Below are 21,106 nucleotides of genomic sequence, written 5' to 3'. Positions count from 1 at the left end.
TCTTCCTCTCTTATGTTCCATGTTTCTGCCCCATACAGTGCTGTTGGCACAATCACTCCTTCATACAGTCTCCTCTTAGCATCCATTCCCAAATGTCTATTCCTCATTACACTCTTCAACCCACCAAGGCATTTACTCGCTTCTCTCAATCTACATTCTACCTCCACCTTCACTCCACCTTTTCCTGACACATTTGCACCCAAGTATCTAAAACTATCCACTTCCTCCAGTCGCTCTCCCTTAACCCCTTCCATACGGTGCCGCATACGTAGGCGGCATGAGGAGCAAGTGGATACGCGAGGCTGTCATATCGGCGTCTTGATTATATTTATTGTAGTTGCCCCTGCGTAATGACATACTCTCTAAACAGTCTTCATCACATCTTCTATGGTTATCAAAATGCATGGGTGAAAGAGAGAACGATCGATATAAGCGGTGACTATATTTTATGATGCAAGTATTATTACAACACATCGTACGTCTAGCAGCTAATGCTGCCCGCCAGATTTTGAACCGTACTGAAGAGGTTAATGCTCACTTCCAGTCTACTGCCACTTTCACCCCTTGTACATCTCATCACCGTACTTTTACCCACCTTTATCTTTAGCCTTCTTCTATCACATACTCTCCCAAACTCTGTCACCAACTTCCTCAGTCCCTCCTCTGATCCTGCCACAAGCGCAGGGAGAAGGATGCCTAGTCCTAATTCCCATCCCATTTTAGTCACCTCTTATGATTCAAGTGGGAATACTTGGTGGCAGTATTCTTTCCCCCCACCACAGGGGAGGAAAAATACCAACAGCATCTAGTGCTCCCAAGCAGTCCCAGGCTTACCACTACCACAGCATATTCCAAGTCATATCATTCCCAACAGTTGTGATACATATATATACCAAAGGCTTTTTTCCCCTTATAAGGGAGGTAGCCAAAAAACAAAGGAATAAAAACCACTCACACACATTTCATTCCTAATACACTCCACTCCCATCCACCCTTTTCCCTCCCTCTTATCTTGGCACCTCCTGGATGATGGGATCCCTGAAACCTGTCCAGTGCCCTGGGTCAGAATCAGTGTCACAAGATATAGCACATCCAGACCAAAGCCGCTTCATTAAATCAGTTGTGATGCTATGTGAAAATAAAATAAAGCAATGATTATTTGGTAGTGATATCTCATATAGCACATAATAAGCTGCATGGCCCTATACAACCACCAGGTCAATGAATAATAGCTGAATTACTGAATTGGCATCGGCAATAGTTTGCCGAATCTCGTCCTAAAAAATGCCGATTCTTGCCAATGCCAATTCACAAAAAAAAGTACCAATTCTTGCCAATGCCAATTCACAAAAAAAGTGCCGATTCTTTCTGATGCCGATTAATCAGCACACCCCTACCTCAAACTGCTCTCCTTCTCCATTCCCAATTCTAACATAGGCTCTACTTCTCTTGTAAAAACTTATATACTGTCCTTAACACTTTCCCCAATCCCATATATCTGCAATACCTCCCACAGTACTTTCCTGTCTACCCCCTCATAAGCCTTATCCAAGTCCATAAAGACCCAAAAATCATCCTTCCCTTCAGCCAAAGCCTTCTTACAAATCTACCTTACCAGAAAAATCTACACATCCTCTAAAAACATATCAACAGGTATATTCTTGTTAATTAATTCATCAGATAAGGTTGACCTACCTTGAATTAGATACAAACACATCACAATTATCCCCTGTGTGACTAATTCTTCTTGCTTTGTCCTTACTGAAAAGTTAAAAAAAAAAAAGTGTTTTTAATAATTTCTAAAACAATAACATAACATATACAAAAAAACTTTCCTCTTTTAAGAGTGGTGGCCAGCCAAGGCATGCACCCACCCTTTATCCATCCAATTTATCAAATGTTAGTACATACATATACCAAGGCTTTCTTCCCCCTTATACAGGAGGTAGCTAATGTTAGTGTATAAAAATAAAAATTGGATGCCTAAGTAATGTATGTCAAGCAAGAGAGTGCAAAAGTAAATGAATGGTGAGAGGTTGTAAATGGATGAGAAAATAATCTGAAGGAATATCCTTGTCTGTTCCATAAAATTCTTGAGTGGATGAGGTGGGAAAGGGTTGCTGTGTTATGAAGCATACATACACATACCAAAGGCTTTTTCCCCTTACAAGGGAGGTAGCCAAAAAGAAAAAGGCATAAAAACCATTCCCACCCACTCCATCCCTAATACACTCCACTCCACCCTCCCTCTTATCTTGGCACCTCCTGGATGACAGGTCATCGCTACATCTTGTCCACTGCCCTGGATCAGAGGCAGTGTCGCAAGACACAGCACATCCACAGCAAGGCCACTTCATTAAATTGGCGACCCCCCCTCTCTGTTCCCTCATGCAGAAAAGGAGAAGACAGGGAGAAATCCCTTTGGGCTGCATCAAATTTTTCTCACACATACTACCTCACCTCCCATCCCCCCACCCATTCCATCTCATGCATCATAACATCATCCATATACAACCATTCTTCATTCACCCCTGTCTTCTGTCCTCTCTCGTCCTTCCTCAACAGACATTCTCCTCTTCCCCAAAGCCCCTTTCACCCCATCCATCCATCTCATCCTAGGTCGCCCCCTCATGTTCATTCCCTCCACATCTGCCTTCCATACCTCTTTTACTACTCTTTCTTCACTCATTCTTTCCATGTGTCCAAACCATCCTAATACTCTTTCATCCACCCTATCTCCCAACTCCCATACCACCCCTGTTCTCATCCTCACCTCCTCATTTCTCACTCTATCCAGCCTAGTAACCCCTATCATACTTCTCAGACACCTCATCTCAAACACATTCAAACTCCTCTCTTCCTCTCTTATGTTTCATGTTTCTGCCCCATACAGTGCTGTTGCCACAATCACTCCTTCATACAATCTCCTCTTAGCATCCATTCCCAGATGTCTATTCCTCATTGCACTTTTTAATCCACCAAGGCATTTACTCACTTCTCTCAATCTACATACTACCTCCACCTCCACTCCGCCCTTTCCTGTCACATTCGCACCCAAGTATCTAAAACTATCCACTTCCTCCAGTCTCTCTCCCATAATACTCACTTCAAGTCTGCTACCACTTTCTCCCTTTATACATCTCATCACCTTACTTTTACCCACATATATCTTCAACTTCCTTCTTTCACACTTTCCCAAACTCTGTCACTAACTTCCTCAATCCCTTCTCTGATCATAAGTGCAGTGTCCTCCGCAAACAACAGCTGCTTATCTCCCACTTTTCTCCATTTTCTTTAACCATCTCCAATCCCTGACCCACTACCCTTGCATTTACCTCTCACACCACTCTATCCATGTATAAATTGAACAGCCAAGGTGACTTAACACATCCCTGACAAAGTCCCACCTTTACCTCAAACCATTCACTCTCTCCATTTCTAATCCTGACACATGCTCTACTACTCTCATAAAAACTCTTGACAGCTCCTAAAAGCTTTCCTCCTATCCCATATATCTACAATACCTCCCAAAGTGCCTTCCTGTCTACTCTGTCATAAGCCTTTTCCAGATCCATAAAAGCCCAAAAAACATCTTTACCTTTTCCTATAGTTTTCTCACATATCTGCCTTACCACAAAAATCTGATCTAAGCAACCCCTACCTATCCTAAACCTACACTGTTTCTCACCAATTAATCCCTCTGTTCCCCTCCTAATCCTCTCAATCAAAACCCTCCCATAAGCCTTCCCAACAACACTTAACCACTTCTATACGGTGACGCCTACGTAGGCGTCATGAGGAGCAAGTGGGTACTCAATGATGCCGACGTCGGCATCTTGATTATATCTATTGTAGTCGTACCTACGTAACCTCCATTCTCTCTAAACTGGCTTCATCATATTTTCTATGATTATCAAAATACATGGGTGAAAGAGAATGAACGATTGAGCACTGACTTTATTTTTTATAATGCAATTATTATGACACAACATCGCACGTCGGGCAGCTAATGCTGCCAGACGTGCGATGTGCCCCGGAGTGAAGAGGTGAACAAGCTAATCCCTCTAAAACTACTACACTCACACTTGTTCCCTTTTCCCTTGTAAAGTGGAACTATACAGGCACTCCTCCAGTCCTCTAGCACTCTACCCCCTCTTTAACAAACATTAAATAACCTGTGTTGGGGGGAAAGAATACTGCCACCAAATCTTCCCAGTTGAATCATAAGAGGCGACAAAAATGGGATGGGGATTTGGATTAGGCATCCTTCTCCCTGTAGTCCCACAGGGGACATTCCTAAAAAAAGTAAAGTAAAGTAAAGTAAGCCTCACAATAATGGAATTTCATCTTTCTCGGCAAAGTCACAGTCCAGATCCTGCTATTACAACGAGGTTCTACTGTATATAAAAAAGTTGAAGGTAAATGTGGGTAAACATAAAGTGATGAGATTTACAAAGGAATAGGATGGCTGAGAGTTAGAAGTAAGTCTGAAAGGAGAAAGGCTGGAGGAAGTGGACAGTTTTAGGTATTTGGGATCACATGTGGCTGGAAAGGGAGGAGTGGAGGTAAATTGTAGATATAGAGAAGCAAGTAAATGCCTTGGGAGAATAAAAAGTTTTATAAGAAATAAGCATCTGGGAATGGATGCAGAGATTATATGAAGGGGTGATAGTGCTACTAACACTTTATAAGGCAGACACTTAGAATTTAAGAGAGCTATAGAAGTTTAAATGTGTTTGTGATGAAATGTCTGAGACACTGGTGTTACAAGATTGGATAGAGTGAGAAATGAGGTGAGGAGGAGAGTGGGGGTGGAAAATGAGATGGCAGATAGGGCTGATGAAAGAGTATTGGGATGGTTTGAACATATGGAAAGAACAAATGAAGGAATATTAGCACAAGAGGTATGGAAGTCAGAGGTGGATGAAGTGAACTTGAAGGGATAGCTGTGGATTAGATGGATGGATGGGTGAATGGGGCTTTGAGCAAGAGGGGAATGTCAGCTGAGCAAGGAAGGGGTGAGTGGAGAAAGGCTGTATATAGATGATACTGTGATGCAAGGATGGGCGGGAGTGGGGGATGGAGGGAGTAGGGAGTAATTTAGTGTTAATGATATTTTGACACAGCCCAAAGGGAAGGAGGAAAGGATGGTGGATGGGAGTGATATGGGTGGGAGTGGGCATGTGCCTTTTGACTTGCAACACTGCTTCTGACCCAGGGCAGTGGACAGGATGCAGGGATGACCTGTCATCCAGGAAGTGACAAGATAAGAGGGAGGGAGGAGGGTGGAGGGGAGTGGAACATATAGGAAATGGAATGGGTGGGAGTGGTTTCTATGCCTTTTTCTTTTTGGCTACCCCCCCCCCCGTTTTGGGGGAAAAAGCCTTTGGTATATGTATGTATGTATGTATCTCCCTTATATAAATGGGGGAAAAAGCCCTTGGTATATAGACATAAAAAAGTACAATATACAAATTACATACGAAATTCGTTTGGCATCTTTCCAGCTGCTGTTCCCAAGAAGAATATCCATAACATCTACTTCATCAGTGTAAACTGATGGCTTCACTCTGCAAGATTAATAGTTTCAATTTAGCCACAATAATAGTCTTATTCTTGTGTAAAAAAATGTGTATAGGCATTCACATAGACAACAGTTACTCCCTGGATGGATAGGAAGCTTACCAGGTATAATCCTCAGGCCACACTAACAACTGGCTATGCCCTGTCATGGTATTTGCCCTCAATAGATTGACTGATTACTGTGGGACTGAAGACTTATAAAAATTATGATACATAAAGACATACATGTACAGTGGCCGCAAAAAAAATGTACACACTAAGGTTTTTTGGATAATAAAACGCAAAAGTATCTTTCATGGGTTTTATTCACACTTTATATTTACAAATATTTTCATTTAGTATTTGGTCATGTTTCCTTTGACCTTCAACACCATCTCAAGTCTCTTAGGCATCGATGTAGCGAGGTTCTCGAAGTATGCGAGGTCCATCTGCACCCAGTACTTCTTCAGCGCCTCCTTCAGCTCGGAAATACTGGCGGGTCGCGACTTTTCCACCTCGTGTTTCATGATGTTCCACGCATTTTCTATCGGGTTCAAGTCCGGGGAATTACCAGGCCACTCTAAAACAGCGATATTGTGGTCATCAAGGAAGGTTTTCACTGCTTTGGACTTGTGGGCAGGGGCACCATCTTGCATGAAAAAATCGCACTCGTGAATGTTCCAAAATGTCAGTAAATGTTCTCTTAGCACTTCAATATAATTTGCAGATTTCATTGTAATGTTTTTAGGAAGAAAATAAAGCCCCCCCTGCCCTTGTTCCCACTAAAGGCACCCCATACCATAAAACTGTCAGGGTGCTTCACCGTTTTAACCATGTAGGGAGGATCGTACCGCGACACAGAACTGGGGCGACGGACGACTTTTGAGCCGCCCCTGACAAGCCGAAAAGTACTCTCATTGCTGAACATTACTTTTTTCCACTGTTCAGGGGTCCAATCTTTGTACAGGCACACCTCGACTTACGTCGTTTCGACTTACGTAGTTTTCGAAGATACGTCGGTTTTCAAAAATAATATGGAAACAAATTCAAGTTGTCGTTTTACTTGACTTTACGTCGGTCAGCCAATAATGGAATCGCATAAACACCAAAAAACGTTTCAAGCGTTTCAAGCAATTCATGTTACAATAAATAAGAATAAAAGCATGTAAAATTATATAAAGATTCAGTAACTGCTAAAATATATACCATAAAGTAGTATGGCCTAGTCCACTAGAACATGAAATCGCAACGGTACTTCCAATACGTATTTACCGTAAGCGGCGTCTCGACTCCCGCAATTCTTTTGGATTATTATCTGTTTACTGAAGTTTTGTAAATTTTCTCATTAACATTCACTTGTAACTGTAATATTTGCCCCCATGCCTCCTAAGAAAAGTTCTAGTGAAAGTGCTAAGCGTCATGCTATTTCGCTGGAGGAGAAAATGGCGATGATAAAACGTCATTGTAATGGTGAAAAAGTTGTATCGATTGCACGATGTTTTGGAGTAAGTCGGACAACTGTATCAACGATTGTGCATAATAAAGACAAGATTTTAACACATGTCACATCTGAAGCCCCATTGATGAAGAACACGATCATCAACAAGAAAAGAGGTAAGATATTTGAAGAAATGGAAAATCTTCTTTCGATTTGGGTTGATAGGAGGAATCGTCAGAATGCGAATCTTAGTCAAGAGCTCATTCAGGAAAAAGCGTTGTCTTTGTTTGAGGACCTAAAGGAAAAATATCCAGACGAGAAAGATGTAGATTTCAAAGCAAGTCCTGGATGGTTTATGAGATATAAAAACAGGAGAAATTATCACTTCCTTAAAAGACAAGGTGAAATCGCATCAGCTGATGAACAAGCAGCAGCGGAATTTCCTGCTACACTGAAGAAAATCATCGAAGAAAACGGGTTTCTTCCTGAGCAAATTTTCAACGTAGACAAAACAGGATTATATTGGAAGAAATTACCAGATCGTTCATTTGTTTCCAAGGAAGAGAAAACAATTCCAGGTTACAAGGTCTCAAAAGAACATGTGACCATAATGTTGGGAGGTAACTGTGCAGGAGATTTTAAATTAAAGCCTCTGTTTGTTTATCATGCACACAACCCCCGTGCCCTGAAGAATATACCCAAAGCATCTCTCCCTGTTATATGGATGGCTAACTCAAAAGCTTGGGTCACTGTTGTTATTTTCGAAGATTGGTTTTTCAATAATTTTGTCCCAGCAGCAGAGAAGTATTGTAAGGAGAAGGGGATTCCTTTTAAGGTTTTACTTCTCTTAGATAATGCTCCTGGCCACCCACAAATCATCGCAGATTTTCACCCCAACATTACCGTCATATACCTCCCCCCAAACACTACGTCTATTCTCCAGCCAATGGATCAGGGGATAATTGCTATCTTCAAACGTTATTATATGAAGCGTACGCTACGGCAAGCAATAGCTGCAATTGAAATGGATGAGTCTATCACACTTCGCGACTTTTGGAAGGGATATGACATCTACAAAGCTTTACAGAATGTAGCAGCAGCATGGAATGATGTTCAGAGCACTGCTATGAATGGTGTATGGAAAAAGCTATGCCCACAATTTGTGCACGAGTTTAAGGGCTTCGATACTGTTGTTTTCAACAAAGATTTGGTTACAATGAGCAAAGAGCTGGATATGAATTTGGAGGAAGAGGATTTCACAGATTTATTTGAAAAAGACAAGGAGTTACTGACGAACAAGGATTTGATGGAACTTCAGGAGCAACAAAAGAAAGAAGAAGAAGAGGATGATGAATCTGAGCCACCCCACTTCACCATTAAGAAAATGGAGGAAGCATTTGCACACATCGAAAAAGGTCTTGCTATGTTTGAGGATATGGATCCAAATGCTCAACGCTTTTCCAAGATAATGGGGGCTTGTTATGAAGCTTTTGCTCCTTATAATCTAATCCTTGAAGAAAAGAACAAGAAGACGGTTCAAGGCACTCTTGACCAGTTTTTACGCGTCGAACGACGAGAATCAGCTGATGTTGATGTCGACAATCCCCAGCCATCTACGTCTACAACGTAAACATCAACATATTGTATCTACTGTTTTGGTAAACTGAAAATACATTAAAGTTTTTCACTTATTACAATATGATTATATGTAAGCTTGAAATAGTTTTTATTTCTTTGTTTTTTGTTTTGTTTTACCATATGTTATTGACAATGCATTCATAGAGTACAGCACCGCGAAATAGCAACGCGTAAACATCAACATAATGTATGTACTGCATTGGTAAATTAAAAATACTTTATTAAATTTTTCACTTATTACAAAATGATTGTAAGCTTAAACTAGTTTTTATTTATTTGTTTTTTGTTTTGTTTCACCGTATGTAATTGACAATGCATTCATAAAGTACAGCAAATTGTACGTATTGATGAATAAGTACAGGTACTTTTTTATACTTTATTACAAAATGATAAATAAATGTTCTGTTTGGAAACTTAAAATAGATTTTTATTAACCTTGTTTAATAAAAAATGCAATCAAAAGTAAAATAAAGTACTGAAAAATGGCTATTGGCAGTTTAGCCTAGGCTACACCAGGCCTACCTAGCCTACTTGTAAGCAAATTCGACTTACGTCGTGTCTCCTGGAACCAATTAACGATGTAAGGTGAGGTGTACCTGTATTTCTTACAGAACTTCACCCTCTTCTTCTTCATCGCCTCTGTCAGGAGGGGTTTTTTGGCTGCACGGCGAGCAGGGAGTTTCAGATCTTTTTGCAGGCGGTGTTGAATCGTTCCAAACAGACACCTTCTTCAGGAGGTCAGGGTGCTTCTCCTTTAGTTCCACGGCAGTAATGGATGGTTCAGCTAACACCTCACGCTTCAAGACCTTGTCTGTTCGTGGGCTGGTCTTTCTTGGTGCTCCAGAGCCCTTCTTTCGTGGTGGAATGGTGCCAGGTGGGACGCTGGCGGCTGCCTTCTTCAGGTTGTAGACGACCCTTCTTGTCACCTTCAGGTCTACGGCCACACGTATCACATACCACCCCTGCTCCAGTAGGGTGATGGCACGAGTCTTCTCCTCCATTGTAAGTTTATTTCGTCCCATTGTGGCAAGTGGTTGTGGAGTTATAGGCCGTCAAAGTTGGTGAGCGAGTGCAAAAGCGGGCACTGAGGAGCGCGTAAATTTAATCCCCACTCACCGAGCTTTTGAAGCTCACTGATGCTTGCTGTGGCAGGGAAGCATGACGTCAGCCTATCATGTGGGTGCTACGTCACTCCCTAGCTCCTCCCACTATTCCTATGGTGGGAACGCAATAAAAATGTACACGCGGTTTCGCGTGTGTACATTTTTATTGCGGTGAAAATGTGTACTTTTTTTTGCGGCCACTGTATATATCAAATGGGGAATCAAATACAGGTATCAGCAAGTGGTGGCCCTGCAAGATAGACAGCGAAGCTGCTCATTTTCAAACCACATCAACCCCCTTACCTCCAACAGGAGTAACCCTGAAGGGCTGGCACTTAAATCCTGACCTTAAGATACAGGATAAGAGCAGTCAAGAGTTTATACAAGAGTAGTAGAGCTTGTGTTAGGATTAGAAATGGAGAGTGAATGGTTTGAGGTAAAGGTGGGACTTCATGAGGGATGTGTTATATTGCCCAGGCTGTTCAATCTATACATGGATGGGGTGGTGCAAGAGGTGAATGCAAGGGTGGTGGGTCAGGGGTTGGAGATGGTTAAAGAAAATGGAGAAAAGTGGGAAATAAGCCAGTTGTTGTTTGCTAATGACACTGCCCTTGTAGTGGGATCAGAGGAGGGATTGAAGAAGTTAATGACAGAGCTTGAGAAGGTGTGTGAAAGAAGGAAGTTGAAGATAAATGTTGGCAAAAGTAAGGTGATGATATGTACAAGGGGAGAGAGTGACAGCAGGCTGGAAGTGAGCATTAAGAGAGAGAGACTGGAGGAAGTGGATAGTTTTAGATACTTGGGTGCAAATGTGGCAGGAAAGGGAGGAGTGGGGGTGGAGGTAGAATGTAGATTGAGAGAAGCGAGTAAATGCCTTGGTGAATTAAAAAGTGTAAAGAGAAATAGACATCTGGGAATGGATGTTAGAGGAGGTTATATGAAGGAGTGATTGTGCCAACAGCACTGTATGGGGCAGAAACATGGAACATGAGAGAGGAAGAGAGGAGTTTGAATGTGTTTGAGATGAAATGTCTGAAAAGTATTATAAGGGTTACTAGGCTAGATAGAATGAGAAATGAGGAGGTGAGGAGGAGAACAGGGGTGGAAAGGGAGTTGGGAGATAGGGTTGATGAAAGAGTATTAGGATGGTTTGGACACATGGAAAGAATGAGTGAAGAAAGACTAGTAAAAGAGGTATGGAAGGCAGATGTGGAGGGAGTGAACATGAGGGGACGTCCTAGGATGAGATGGATGGATGGGGTGAAGGGGGCTTTGGGGAAGAGGGGAATGTCTGTTGAGGAAGGACAAGAGAGGACAGAAGACAGGGGTGAATGAAGAATGGTTGTATATGGATGATGTTGTGATGCATGAGGTGGAATGGGTATGGGTATGGGGGGTGAGGTAGAATGTGTGAGCAAAATTTGACGCAGTACAAAGGGATTTCTCCCCGTCTTCTCCTTTTCTGCATGGGGGGACAGAGAGGGGGGGTTGCTAATTTAATGAAGTGGCCTTGCTGTGGATGTGCTGTGCCTTGCGACACTGCCTCTGACCCAGGGCAGTGGACAGGGTACAGGGATGACTGTCATCCAGGAGGTGCTAAGATAAGACGTAGGGTGGAGGGGAGTGGAGTGGAGTGTATTTAGGGATGGTATGGGTGGGAATGATTCTATGCCTTTTTCTTTTTGGCTACCTCCCTTGTAAGGGGGAAAAAGCCTTGGTATATGTATATATGTAATTTCTCATCTTATCAAAATTGGCTATCCTGAAATCCAGTATTAGAACATTATTCATACTATGTTCTCTCCTTATTCCAAGTCTGCTCTGGTGCTGTGGGCACAATTACTCCAAATATTTATCCTCATATAAATAGTCCTCTATGACACTTTTCCTTCCCTCACACACTTGGTTCCCTTACACCAAAACTTACCTTCATCCCATTTCCTCCATTCCTTGTTACATGTGACCCTAAACACCTAAAGCTTTCTATTTCCTCCAGGCTCCCCTTTAAACTCACGTCCAACTCAACGGCACCCTTACCCCTTATACATCTCATCACCTCACTTTTGCTCATATATACTTTCAGCTTTTTCTTCTTGCCTTCTCAAACTCTGCCACTAACTGATTTGGCTACAAGTGCAATGTTGTCTGCACACAACAAATGCCTCACCTTCCACTTCACTCACTAGCTCCAAGCACTTGTTAGCACTCTCATATTTACATAAATCACCACCCCATCTATACACACTGAATAACCATGTTGACATAACACAACCCTAGCATACTCCCACCTTCACTTCAAACACCTTTCACTCCATTCCCTACCCCCATACAAGCTCCACTACTCATATAATTTTGACTGCCCTCAACAGACTAGCCTCTATCCTGCACACCTGCAACACATCCTGTAACACCCCTTTATCAACATACATAAGAGGAACCACCACATAAGAAAAACAAATACGGCATAGTGTTTTTGTATAACCACACCTTCAATGCTTAGTACAAAGTTACAACAGAAATAAATTATATATAGGTGAGTAAAGACATAGGGAAGAAGAACACTGAAGAGGTTAGAGTGGTACACATAGTCACCTTCCATGGTCCTGGTGTTATAATTATTTTGCTTTAGCCAGTGCTTCACGCCTCATTCCAGAATGATGTGCAACATTGTGAACTACTAGTGGAAACCTCTACCACAAATGCATTTACAAATCTCAAACAAAGGTAACACCCACCTGTATTTTTTCAAATCTAAAAGTTCCTGGGCCTCTACACAATCACGTACATACTGAAGCTTGAAGACATCATCAGAGCCAGAGATGGTATGGCCACTACCTTGACTGTCAACTAGACGGATGGTATGGAGACCCCCAACTGCCCCAGTAACTGTGCCACCCCACATCTGCAAGTAAAAATAGTGTTAATTGCATATGCCTGTAGCTGTTCTACATGTGACACAATTCATTCACTCATCTGATCAGATAAGACCATAATTTTTGGGGGGCTTGAGCACTGATAATCTTTGGAAGATACATGACTAGTGTGGAAAGGTTTCAATAAAAAAGTCCCACTGGAAAGAACGGTTATGGTAGCCATAGATTTAAACAAGGTTTTCAACACAGTCCTTAAACACATACTACCCAAAAGAGAACATTGGAACAGACATTTATGACAACAACAACACATGGCTAACCAACTTCATGATAGGAAAACAGTGTAGATTAACACAAAACAACGAAATCTCAAGAACAAAAAGGATATACAATGTAGTCCCTCAGGGTGTAATACTTTCACCATTACTGTTCAATCTCTTCATGAGATATCTCCTAAATCCAGAACTAGAACTAAACATCAAGGTCTCATATGCAGATGACCTGACAATAACAACCCAGCAAAGTAAATACAAAATGGGAGCAAAGGATACCCAACCTTACTTGAACAAACAACTTTGACTCAAAAATGACAGAATGGAACAGCGAAACATGGGACAATACACGAATCGGTGGCACATATGTGAACAGAGCAAACATGGATGAGGCACTGATGGAACTAGACCAATAGGCAACAGTGAACATGCTGGACTGAGTGCAGTGCATTCTGACCTGTGGAGGGACGATCAGGGCCATCAGGCACTGGGGCGGCAGGTGCCAGCCTTCTGCAGGGGTGGGGGGCTGATGAGTTGGGGAGCCCTTTGGCATGCCAACACGGCGCATGCATGCAGATCCTACTGGACATCTGAGACTGTCACCATCAATGCCTCATGTGGGCAGCAGTTGGTCATTACCTCCTGCAGTGACATAATTGCAGCAAGGGAGCAGATGCGTTGTACCAGTTCCTAGGCTGGGTGGGCGTGGCCTGTGTGAGTCAGCTGGGTTCCACACAGGGCTGCACTCATGGCGGGCAGGGTGATGACGCGGGATGAAAGGCTCCTTTTGTTTGTGTGGCCTGCATGAGTCGCCTGGGCTCCATGCAGGGTTGCGTACCTGGTGGGTAGGGTGAAGTGGTGGGATGAAAGGCCACCTTCGTTTGCACCACTACATGTCCACGAAGGCATGTCATTATCATGATCCAGCATGCACACTGTTGCCGGCACTGCACTCATGGTCCAGCACATTCACTGTTGCCTATTGGTCTAGTTCTATCAGTGTTCTGTCCACGTTTACTCTGTTCACGTACACATCACTTATTCACATATTATTCCATGTTTCAATGTTGCAAGCAATTGCAATCATCCTACTTACTGCACCATGTAATATATGTGATTGCAACAGAAATGCAGGGGGAGTTGGGGCAACTGGAACCTTTATTGTGGCGTTAAATATACATGGAGCAATATGTGCTCACAATATGACAGACAGGTATAGACTGGCATGTGGGCAATTGTCTCCTGCTACTCAGTGAAAATGATGCCACTCCTAGTACATATATGAATGAGGCCTTGTCAACCATAACAAAGAGTCCTTGTAATGGAAGTGTCACTGGTGGTCAGGACACGCTACAACACTATGGTGCCCTACTGGTATCCTATACTAGAGCACCTTAAGGGGGCCGTTGCGCTCGAAAACGAACTTCGTCAATTATGATCGGAATTTCGCAAATTTTTAATATGTTATATATACATATACTGAGATGTTCACCACAAATTTTCATATCATTTGGTTGAAAAACAATGAAGTTATTAATAAAAAAATGTTTTTTTGACCAATTACAAACTTTCTATCTCCTCATTTATCCATTGACTGAGCATGCTGAAAAAAATACCACAAATGCTCTATAGCAATACCTAAAAAATTATCGTACAGTTTTTGGAATTTCCTCTTAGTTTAGGAGAATTTTTTTTTTTTGAAGTGTCATATTTTTTTTAAAATACAATATATCGACTTCTATCACAAAAAATGAAAAACCTCACGATAAAAAGTTTGCAAATTTATTCAGCTTTCAAATGATCCAAACCCCATTAAAATCGGCCAAGTAGTTACGGAGGAGATAGAAAAAATGTAGAGAAAAGGGTAGTTTTGAGATATTGAGCTTTGAAGTTCAAAATACATTTCCCTGCATTTTTTTATATATTTCATTTAGATTTTTTTCTCTGCGACAATCTTCATGCATTCTACGTCATTCACATGTTATTATAAAGTGTAGCTGGTACCTGGTCCCCCCTTTTACGAGGTATTAGCAGCTCAGAAGGCGAGGGTTTCAGAAGGCACCACCTCCCTCATTGTCGCCAGGTTTGCTTACTAGAAAGCTCCCGGCTGGAAATCGGAGCTGAACGATAGTTTTCTCTTCCTCTTTCTGGTCTTTGGTGTCCCTTTCCATTCTGTGTCTTTGCTTGTTCCTCAAGTGCTTTTGTAATGATGGGATTGACTCCAACCAAGTGAGAAAGAAGATTATGTGTCCTTCCAAAGTTATGATAATTGACAGTCGCTCTTGTGACGAAAAGCACTCAGTGTTTCATTTGAAGAGGCACGTGATGGTACGTCACGCATGCTCGATGTTTGCGGTGACGTAATTTGAGAAAAGAGGATATGGAGGGGTAGAGGAGTGCGATAATGCGCGATCAGCATAACCAAGCCCGGGCACGTACAGCAGCACTGCTATGAGTCACCTCCAGTAATAACCGAGGCAGAAGTACACCCTTTCTCAATAATTTTATTCAGTTTCTTAGCTTTCATGAAACGCACGTTTCTTCTTCGAATGTATAGGCATTCTTGAAATGATTATAGCTTCAAATAAAAGTAAATAAAAGTTCTCCAAGGAGCGACAATTCACTTTCTCCGCCTACTCACAATAATTCTCTCAGTTTACTCACGAGTGCGAAGTGCTATCCCCGTGTAGGACAAGTTTCCAGCTAGTCTATATTAGTGAATAAAAAAACACATCGCATTTGTGCCATTTTTATTGCGATGAAATAACTTAGTCGAACATATGTGCAGCGAAGGTGTACTGGGAAGTGGGGGGGGGTCAGAAAAATAGCCATAACTCCTTTATTTTTTGGTATTTCGCTGAAATATTTCAGGACTGGCTTGCCAAAGGCCACTAGATGACAGGGAATTTTTTTTCAAATATTTCAATTTTTTCCGGAAATTCATCGCGACAGCCCCCTTAAAGCACTACACCACACACCCCAAAAATGAACCATGAATAAAAAATATATAAATACATACATATACGAGTACTAAAGGTTTTTCCCCTATACATGGGAGGTAGCCAAAAGACAAAGGCAGAGAAACCACTCCCACCCATTCCATCCCTAACATACTCCACTCCCCTCTACCCTCTTATCTTGGCACCTCCTGGATGATGGGTCATCCCTGCATCTTGTCCACTGCCCTGAGTCAGAAGCAGTGTCGCAAAACACAGCACATCCACAGCAAGGCCATTTCATTAATTCAGTGACTCCCCTCTCCATCCCCTCATGCAGAAAAGGAGAAGACGGGGAGAAATCCCTTCGGGCTGTGTCAATTTATTTCTCATACATACTCCCTCACCCCCATCCCCCACCCATTCCCCCTCATGCATCACAGCATCATCCATACACAACCATTCTCCATTCACCCCTATCTTCTGTCCTCTCCCATCCTTCCTCAACAGACCTTTGGGCTGTGTCAATTTATTTCTCATACATACTCCCTCACTCCCATCCCCCACCCACTCCCCCTCATGCATCACAGCATCATCCATATACAACCATTCTCCATTCACACCTATCTTCTGTCCTCTCCAGTCCTTCCTCAACAGACATTCATTCTTTCCATGTGTCCAAACCATCCCAATACTCTTTCATCAACCCTATCTCCCTACTCCCTTTCCACCCCTGTTCTCCTCACCTCCTCATTTCTCACTCTATCCAGCCTAGTAACCCCTACCATACTTCTCAGACATTTCATCTCAAACACATTCAAACTCCTTCTCTCTTCCTCTCTTATATTCCATATTTCTGCCCTGTACAGTGCTGTCAGTACAATCACTCCTTCATACAATCTCCTCTTAGCATCCATTCCCAAATGTCTATTTCTCATTACACTTTTTAATCCAACAAGGCATTTATTCGCTTCTCTCAGTCTACATTCTACCTTCACCCCTACTACTCCCTTTCCTGCCACATTTGCACCCAAGTATCTAAAGCTATCCACTTCCTCCAGTCTCTTTCCCTTAATACACACTTCCAGTCTGCTGTCCCTTTCTCCTCTTGTACATCTCATCACTTTACTTTTACCCACATTTATCTTCAACTTCCTTCTTTCGCACACCTTCCCAAACTCCGTCACTAACTTCCTCAATCTCTCCTCTGATCCCACTACAAGCAAAGTGTCATCAGCAAACAAGTGGCTTATCTCCCACTTTTCTCCATTTTCTTTAACCATCTCCAAACCCAAACCCATCACCCCTGCATTTACCTATGGCACCACCCTATCCATGCATAAATTGAAAAGCCAGGTCAACACAACACATACCCAATGAAGTCACACCCTTACCTCAAACCACTCACTCTCTCCATCACCCTCGCAAAAACTCTCAACTGGTCTCAACAGCCTTCCTCCCATCCCACATATCTGCAAAACCTCCCAAATAGCCAAATTAAATAGCTAAAATAGCCTCCCAAATAGCCAAATTAAAAAGCCACATCTTTCCATTGAAAAAGAACCCTACAATTCTAGGCCTCAAATTTTATGTTCATACAACTTTTAGTCCAATTATCAAACACCTGACAGCAAAAATCACCAAGAAAACAAGCCTACTTAAAACAATCCTAAGCACTGACTTTGGACAACAGAAACTCTAAAAACCCATCTACAAGCAATTAATAAAAACCACCCTTCACTGTGCCTCTACAACATGGTTCCCAGCAATAAGCAAAACACTTTACAGAAAGGACCACTATGAGTGATAACAGGATACACCAAAACCAACCCTTTTGGACACATGCATAAAGAAACCATAATCCTCCACATAGAACATTACATGAAAATAACAGGAGCACAATTCTATGCTAGAACCCTAAACAACACACAGCCTTCACACTACATTTCACAAGCACCACCAACAGAACACAACAAAAAAATACACCAGCAGCACACTACTCAACCATCTTCAAAAACCTACAACCTATAACACACAAAACACCTATACAAAAACACATGCACACCCAGATAACCAAACAAGCCCTTCAAGATAGACTGCCAAACTCAATACTCAAACAATAACCCCCATACATAAGCCCCAAATATTAATCCCTCCCACACCATACTTGCACACCTGTGTTTGGGACACCATCTAGCATTAAGTCAATACCGACACACAATAGGCCTGGCCACGGAATCAAACTGACCCAGATCAACTACCACACAGAAGACAGAACATCCCATACTACAATGCCCCACACTAACAATCCCGACACTACAACACAATACCTGTACTGTGCATCTTTCCTGAGTGACTCACGGTCTTGCCTGGGGACTTGCTGGTTACCTGAAATGCTGGTCTTCTGCAAGATCAACCAGGGGCAATGGACTGAACAACTGACCCTCCCAGATGAGACCTCATGATTGTTTCAATCTACTTTTAATGTTGTGACATCACACACACACCTATAACATGCTAAGATCAATAAAAGTGGTTTTTACTTACTTGGCCAAAATTGGAGTATGCAGTGACACTATGGTCACCCAGTACTAGAAAGAATATAAGGAAAATTGAGAGAATCCAGACAGTAACTATGAATATGGCCCAAACACTATCAAAACTGTCACATGAAGACAGATTGTCAAAACTAGAATTACTGACTCTGGAACAAGGAAGAAAAAGAGGTGACTTGTTGACCATCTACATAATTATAAGAGGTATAGATGTCCTGGATGGAGAAGACTTACTAAATTGGGATAAGAGAAACACAAGAGGACATGGAAGGAAGCTCAAAATGGATAGTTATGGAAGAGACCTGAAAAAGAACAGCTTTCCCCACAGAGTAGTGGATGTATGGAACATACTAGATGAAACAATAGGGTGTGCAAAAACAATACAATAATCTAAGAGCAAATTAGATATGGCAAGATATAGAGACAGGACACTACGAGTATAGCTCCCCTTCTCATAAGATACAACTAGGTAAATAAATACAAACACACATATGCATGCACAACAATAGTGTGTGCAAAAACCATACACGAATTAAAGAACAAATCAGACATGGCGAGATACAGAGACAGGACACGACGAGCGTAGCTCCCCTTCCCATAAGATACAACTAAGTAAATATTAAGTAAATAAATAAATGCACACACTCACAATGGAGAGATCTGAACAGGGTTTGGGAATGGAGTGAGAAGTGGGAAGTGAACTTCAACATCAAGAAATGTAGCATGATGGAATTTAGAAAAAGTGAAAAAAGGATATCAAGACAATATAAAATTGGTGAAAAAGAAGTAACGAAAGTGGGACCTGAAAAAGACCTGAGAGTGATCATCACAAAAGATATAACTTCCTAAGATCAATAAAAAGTGGCTTTTACTTGGATGAAGAAATGGTAAAGAAAATATTGGTCACATTGATAAGGCCCAAATTGGAGTATGCAGTGACACTATGGTCACCCAGTACTAAAAAGATTATAAAGAAAATTGAGAGAATCCAGAGAGCAACTATGATGACGGCCCCAACACTATCAAAAATGTCATATGAAGAAAGATTGTCAAAACTAGAACTACCGATTCTGGAACAAAGACGAGAAAGGTGACTTGCTGACCATCTACAGAATTATGAAATGTGTAGAAATCCTTGATAGAGACAACTTACTAAATTGGGATAAGAGAAACACAAGAGGATATGGAAAGAAACTCAAAAAGGGCAATTGTAGACACATGGAAAAGAAAAAAAAAAAAAAAAATCCCAAGAGAGTGGTGGATGTATGAAACAAACTAGAAATCATCAATTGATCAAATCAGCCATCCTGAGTCCACTGCTGAGCAAAGGCCTCCTTCATAGCATTCCATGATTCACACGACTGCGCCATCCTCTGCCACATCACTCCTACAAACTTCTCAATCTCATCTCTCCACCTTCTGTCTGGTCTCCCTCTTCCACGCTTCCTATCTCGCGGCGTCCATTCAGTAACACACTTGCTCTATCACTCATTCGCACTAACTTACCTGCCCAATTCCATTTTCTCTCTTTTACTGCTTCCACAATATCTTTCACTCGTCTGCTCTCTAACCCAACTTGCTCTCTTTCAGTCTCTCAGCATTATTCCCATGATTGATCTCTCCATTCTCCTCTGTGCTGTCCATAGTTTTGTTTCCACTGCCTTCGTTAGTTTCCAAGTCTCACACCCGTAGATTATTACTGGTAGAATGCATTGATTGTAAATTTTACCTTTCAAACATAAAGGTAGAGAGCCTCTCAGGATTTTATTATACTTACCAAACACTTTCCAACAAATTATAATGCGTCTTTTTATTTCATTATCATGATCTTTCGTCACTTTCACTATCTGGCCTAAATAATTATACTCTTCAACTTCCTAAAGACTCTCATCACCAATTACAATCTCTTTACTTTGAACTTTCGTGTTGAACATTACTTTGGTTTTACTTTTATTCATTTTTAAACCTACTTTGACACTTTCCTTGTTTAGATCACTCAGCATATCTTGCAAGTCTTCTGCTCTTTCTGAAATAAGAATGTCATCCACAAACCTTAGGTAGTTCAAATATTTGCCATTAATCTTTAAACCTTTCTCTTCCCAACTCAATCTTCTGAAAATATCTTCCAAGCAAGCTGTATATAGTTTTGGTGAAATTGTATCGCCTTGCCGTACTCCTTTCTTGATCTTGATCTTTTCTGTATCTTTATGTAGTCGAAATATAGCGGTACCTTTCTCGTAAATCTTTTCTAAAACTTTTACAATCTGTTCGTTTGTACCTTACTTGCGTAGCGAGGTATATTGTATTCTGTCGTTTTCTCGATTAGTTGGTTTATCACCTGCAAATGGTCTAGGGTCGAATATCCACTCCTAAAGCCTGCCTGTTCTCTTGGTTTCCATCTAAAACTTGATTTAGTCTATTTGTAAGGATCTTTGCTTTTTTTTTTAGCAAAGATCCTTACAAATAGGGTGGGAGGGGTGTGGAGTGTATTTTAGGGATGAAATGGGTGGGAGTGTTTTTATGTCTTTACTTTTTTGGCTACCTCCCTTGGATGGGGGAAAATGCCTTGGTATATGTATGTATGTATGTAAGGATCTTGGAGAATATATACATTTGAGAGCAAGCTAATAGGTCGATAGTTACTAAGGTCCTTCTGATCTCCTTTTTTATGCAGCAAAATCACTATAGCATTGGACCACACATCAGGAATGCTTTCTTGACATAAGCAC

At 41.6% G+C, this 21,106-nt stretch overlaps 1 protein-coding gene across 6 annotated transcripts in view; it reads right to left on the bottom strand.

The window, feature by feature from the left end:
• The window catches only part of LOC143029709 (uncharacterized), a 113,591-nt gene that overhangs the window by 82,845 nt on the left and 9,640 nt on the right, over nucleotides 1–21,106 (bottom strand). For all 6 annotated transcript variants that reach the window (XM_076192562.1, XM_076192559.1, XM_076192564.1 and 3 more), the window contains exons 3-5: nucleotides 12,477–12,643; nucleotides 5,484–5,570; nucleotides 1,696–1,761 (exon numbers count right to left, since the gene is read on the bottom strand). In XM_076192562.1, coding sequence (XP_076048677.1) covers nucleotides 1,696–1,761; nucleotides 5,484–5,570; nucleotides 12,477–12,643 — 320 coding nt within the window. The remainder of the gene's footprint in view (nucleotides 1–1,695; nucleotides 1,762–5,483; nucleotides 5,571–12,476; nucleotides 12,644–21,106) is intronic.

Source organism: Oratosquilla oratoria, chromosome 11, assembly GCF_046742065.1.
Source record: "Oratosquilla oratoria isolate Oo_2021 chromosome 11, ASM4674206v1, whole genome shotgun sequence".
NCBI classification, from domain to species: Eukaryota; Metazoa; Arthropoda; class Malacostraca; order Stomatopoda; family Squillidae; genus Oratosquilla; species Oratosquilla oratoria.
Note: the sequence above shows the minus strand (reverse complement) of the source record. Positions and strands in the feature narration are given on the sequence as shown.